The 4,683-nt window shown below is 43.0% G+C and overlaps 1 protein-coding gene across 6 annotated transcripts in view; it reads right to left on the bottom strand.

The window, feature by feature from the left end:
- Setdb1 (SET domain, bifurcated 1) overlaps positions 1–4,291 on the bottom strand; it is a 47,942-nt gene extending 43,651 nt beyond the window's left edge. For 3 of the 6 annotated variants that reach the window (XM_005414466.2, XM_005414469.2, XM_013509911.1), the window contains exons 1-3: positions 4,151–4,291; positions 2,764–3,032; positions 1,381–1,532 (exon numbers count right to left, since the gene is read on the bottom strand). In XM_005414466.2, coding sequence (XP_005414523.1) covers positions 1,381–1,532; positions 2,764–3,023 — 412 coding nt within the window. In that variant the 5' untranslated portion in view covers positions 3,024–3,032; positions 4,151–4,291. Of the gene's footprint in view, positions 1–1,380; positions 1,533–2,763; positions 3,033–3,128; positions 3,273–3,891; positions 3,961–4,150 lie in introns of those variants that run through there. The other 3 variants (XM_005414467.2, XM_005414468.2, XM_013509910.1) reach the window with 3 other exon arrangements.
- Positions 4,292–4,683: the final 392 nt, after the last annotated feature.

The following is a 4,683-nucleotide window of genomic DNA, read 5'->3' as shown; positions in this document are numbered from 1 at the left end:
AATTTCACCTAGAGTATATAAATGCCTTTTTTTTTTGTGTTGTGAGACAGGGTCTCACTATGTAGTCTAGGCTGCTTTGAACTCATTATGTGGCCCAGGTTGGCCTGGAACTTGCGGTGATACTCCTGCCTCAGCCTTCCAAATGCTGGGATCACAGGCACGTGCCATGATGCCCAGCTTAAATGCTCTTTTTTTTTTGGTACTAGGAATTGAACTCAGGACCTTGCGCTTGCCAGCCAGGCACTGTGCCAAGCTATATCCCTGGCCCTGACAACCAAATTTTTTAAGAAAGGAAAAGATCTAAATAGTTATTTCCCCTAAGGAATATATATGAGTGGCAAATAAGTACATGAAAAGATATTCAACATCATTAGTCATAAGTGAAATGCAAACTACAGTGATAATAATGATACCATCAAATACTAACTGGAATTGCTACAGTGAAAAACTCACAATACCAAGCAATGGCAAAGATGCACAGAAAGTGAAACGCTCACACTTTGTTAATGAGAATGTAAAATGGTACAACCACTTTGAAAAATAGTCTGGTAGTTTCCTGAGAAGTCAATCATATACTTAGCCTAATTCCCACAAAAAGATTTATATACACACACACGTTTATAGCAGCATTATTCATAACAGCTAAAACTAGCAATAGTCCAAATGTGTATCAACTATGGAATGGATAAAAACACAGTGCACATCTATAGAACTGAAGATCATTCCCCTCAAAAGTCCAAAACTGGGCCTGGGGATTTAGCTCAGTGGCACAGCGCCTGCCTGGCAAGCGCAAGGTGGTGAATTTGATTCCCGGTACCAGAACCCCCCCCCCCGCCCCCGCCAAAAGTCCAAAACTACTGACACATGCAACTTGAATGTACTTCAAAAACACTGACAGAAACCAGACGCAAAAAAAATACCAACTGTATACATCTACTTATATAGAGAAAAAACATAGCAGTAGTTGCCGGGGGTTATAACGGAGACTGACAACAAACAGGCACACGGAACTTTTTGGGGGTGATGTTCTAAAAATGGATTGCCATATAAATGCACTAAACTTCAAATAACACCAGTTAAAATGGTTACATTTATGGTATGTAAGTATCTTGATAAAACTTTAAAAAAACAGGAAAAATTTACTGTTTGGAGATACATACATATGTGATGCCACCTATAAAGAAAAGCAAGGAAAGTTAAAACAGAGGTTACAAAGAATGGGGATGGGTAAAGTATTAAGAGTACCGTATTGGATACATTTTTTTCTGGACAGTTTGGAATATGGACTAGTGACAACCGTTTTTTTTTTCTCTTATCATCTATCTCTCTTTCTTCTACTTCAATCCTGAGGCTTCCCTACCGAAAAACCTCATGTCTTACCTGAATCAATACTGAGCACATCATCATCTTCATCAGGAATCTCAATTATTTCTGTAGGCTGGGAAGCTTCATCATCAGAGCTACTGTCCCGGTACTGTAATCCCAGGTTGGAATAGAAGTCTTTCACCAAAGACTCACAATTAGTCACTGCCCTAATATTGGAACACAGTAGAAAACGTCAAAGCCAGCAGGGGAGCCTTACAGTTTATATACATATATTTAAGTATAGACTGTTCTCAATATTGGGCCCTGCACATTCCAAAGTGTCTCTATTTAGAATGCTTTTCCCACAAAAAAAAAATATTTTAAATAGTGGTTTGGTTTTCCAAATTAGTTCCTCAAAACTCCAAAGTAAGCCCAAAGTACAATACTTTCTACCTTATTATTTACTTTGCTGTTATTTGAAACTGTAACCCAAGTGACATCTAGGGTCTCAAAGATAAATCTAGAAGGTTTAGGAACTCCTCCCAACCTGCACCACCCCAGTATAGCAGATCAAAACCAGGGCCTTGTGCTTTCTAGAGAAGCATTCTACCACTGAGCCTCATCCCACCTCAAGGAACTTAATGTTCCATAGTTGCATCCTCAGTCTTTGGATGACTGTAAGCAAAGCAATTGTTCTAGATGCTAGCCAGGCTGGGCATGGTGGCATATGCCTGTAATCCCAGCACTCAGGAGGCTGAGGCAGGAGGATTGTTGCAAGTTTGAGGCCAGCCTGGACTACAAAGTCAGCTCAAGGCCAGCCTGAGCTGTCTCAAAAAGACCAAAAAAAAAAAAAAAAAAAAGAGTACATGCTAGCCAGGCATGTCGGTGCACCCTGTAATCCTAGCACTTAGGAGGCTGAGGCAGGACTGCTTCGAGTTCAAAGCCACCCTGGGTTAAACAAAACAAAACAAAAAACCCCAAACAAAAAACAACATCATAGAGTACAGGGGAAGAAAGAAAAGATTTAAAACTTAGTCTTTCTTACTGTTGGTTGGAAGTTAGTCTTTGATAGGTTAAAAAAAAAAAAACAAAACAACAATGTAAGCCAGGCATGGTGGTGCATGCCTGTAATCTCAGTACTCAGGAGGCTGAGGCAGGAGGATTGCCATGAGTTTAAGGCCAGCCTGGGACACACAGTGCATTCAAGGCTAGCCTGAACTGAGACCCTGTCTCAAAAAGACAAAACAAAACAACAAACCTCAGAGTATGTACACATATACATATATATGCGTTCTTATGAGGTCAGATTTCAGACCATAAACTTTGAGAGTAAGGTTCCATACAACTTTTCTACTATATTCTGTATAGGAGAAAGTATTTAGTACAATGCCATGAATAATTATACTCAAAAATGTCTGCAATGGACAGATTTCTGTCTACTTCCCACTTAGTCCTCACCTGGATGCATCATCAAAGAGCTGGTCTACATGAGCCACTTCAGATTCTTTTTGTATCACCCATGTCTCCAATTCTGCTAATTGCTTCTTGCGCTGCTGTACACAGTCCATCTTTTCCAGTTCTTCATCGATGAACTGCCGGAGTTCCTCCATAGAGATACCCAGCTCCTCAACCACTGCCTGTTGCAGCTCTGCAATCTCTTCCGATTCCCCTGCAGCTGTTGCTGCATCCAAACCAATGCACCCAGGGATGGAAGACATGATTTTGTCCTTTGCATCAAGAAGAAACTGAAATTACTTTGGATTCATCAACCACAATTAATAGAGAATTTCAGTCTCCTAAGAAAATTCATGGCTGACTGCTACCTGCTATTCAAATAGTCTATGTTCTTTCTCCCCATTCTCCAAAACCTGATGCTGAGATCTTGTGGCGTTTTCGGTATTTGCTATAGGCCAAAAGGCCTGAAGAAGGTTCAGAAGTTTGAGTGTGTTGGGCATGGTGGCGCATGCCTGTAACCCCAGCACTCGAGAGGCTGGAGCAAGAGAATCACTACGAGTTTGAGGCCAGCTTGGGATACAAAGTGAGTTCAAGGCCAGCCTAAACTGCATAGGAAGACCCTGTCTCCAAAAAAAAAGGTTTGAGCGCATGGAAAACATTAATTATGCAATAAGGAGTTACTCAAAGTTAACATTTCAGGAAACTAAAAACAAGCAATCTACACTATAAATATTTCTCTGATCTAACATTTCCTTGAGTGACTGAGAGAAATCTGTCGAAACGATATGCTTAACTTGAACCCTCCCATCTGAGGAAAGTGATTTGTAATTCACTAGTTCCATGTTTTCCAATTGTTTCTCTCATATTGCTTTGTTTCTGTGTGAAAATTTGCTTTTTAAAGAGTCTACCACGCTGAGAGCGTAACTCCGTGGTAGTGAGGTCCTGGGTTCCACTCCCGCACTGGAACAAAACAAAAAGTCTACCACGTTTAAAAACACACAAGCCTGCACTAAAAAGGTTTCCCCAAAGTAAAGTAAAGCAATAAAATCCGGCTATCTAGCATCTAAAAGCCAAAGAACTCATCTGCCTCAACTCCCTTTTTGGACAAACGGTTACAAGAAAAACCCATACCAGAGTAACGTTCGATCGCAAGGCCGGTCCTCACCACCTCCACTACCCTAGGCCCACCCCCACCCCCACCCTTGTTAGGGGCGCGTCCCACCCTCCGCTCAACCCCGCCCCCGCCTGCCTCTCCGGGCGGACTTTCTTCTCACGCTCGGCCAACGGCTTCTTACAAACAAAACATCCCAGACAAGCTTTTGGTCTCTAAATTCCTTAGCTAGCAATACTCTTCACACCTCCCCTACTCCAGCTACCAAGGGTTTCTCACCAAGCAGACCCCAGACTCACGACTTAGGGGTCGGCCTCAAGGCGAAAGAGCGAAACCAAAGGGAAAAGGGAGCGGGAGAGGGGAGGGGAAGCAGCGTGATGCTGGGACGGGGAAGCAAAAGGGAGGCCCGGAAGCAAATGTGCTGTTCCGGTCACCGCGACGGTAGCCTGACGGGGTCAAATCCGAAGCTACCCGGCGCCCCTCAGAGGCTACGGAAAACTAAGCTGAGTACGCATGCGTTAAAGTAGGGCCTCCCCCGGGCAATGGTGAGAGGCGACTGGTAAAACGAAGTGGGCGTGGCCAGATGTACAGAAGCTCCGCCCCCACAGATGGCCGTAAAACTGCATTTATTGTGTAAAGATAGCCCTCAAACACTATTAGATTTTGATTTTCTTCCGTCTTAGTTTTGCTTGAGATGGTTTTTATTACGTAACTAGTACAAATTGTAGAGATTATCAAAGCATGTCAAGATGAGCACTGAAGGTGTTGCTCAGTGGTAGGGCGCTTAGCTCTAGCTTTCGCCAGGCCTTACG

This window comes from Chinchilla lanigera, unplaced genomic scaffold (assembly GCF_000276665.1).
Source record: "Chinchilla lanigera isolate Chin_1 unplaced genomic scaffold, ChiLan1.0 scaffold00187, whole genome shotgun sequence".
NCBI lineage: Eukaryota > Metazoa > Chordata > Mammalia > Rodentia > Chinchillidae > Chinchilla > Chinchilla lanigera.
This window is presented reverse-complemented; position numbering and strand designations above follow the sequence as displayed.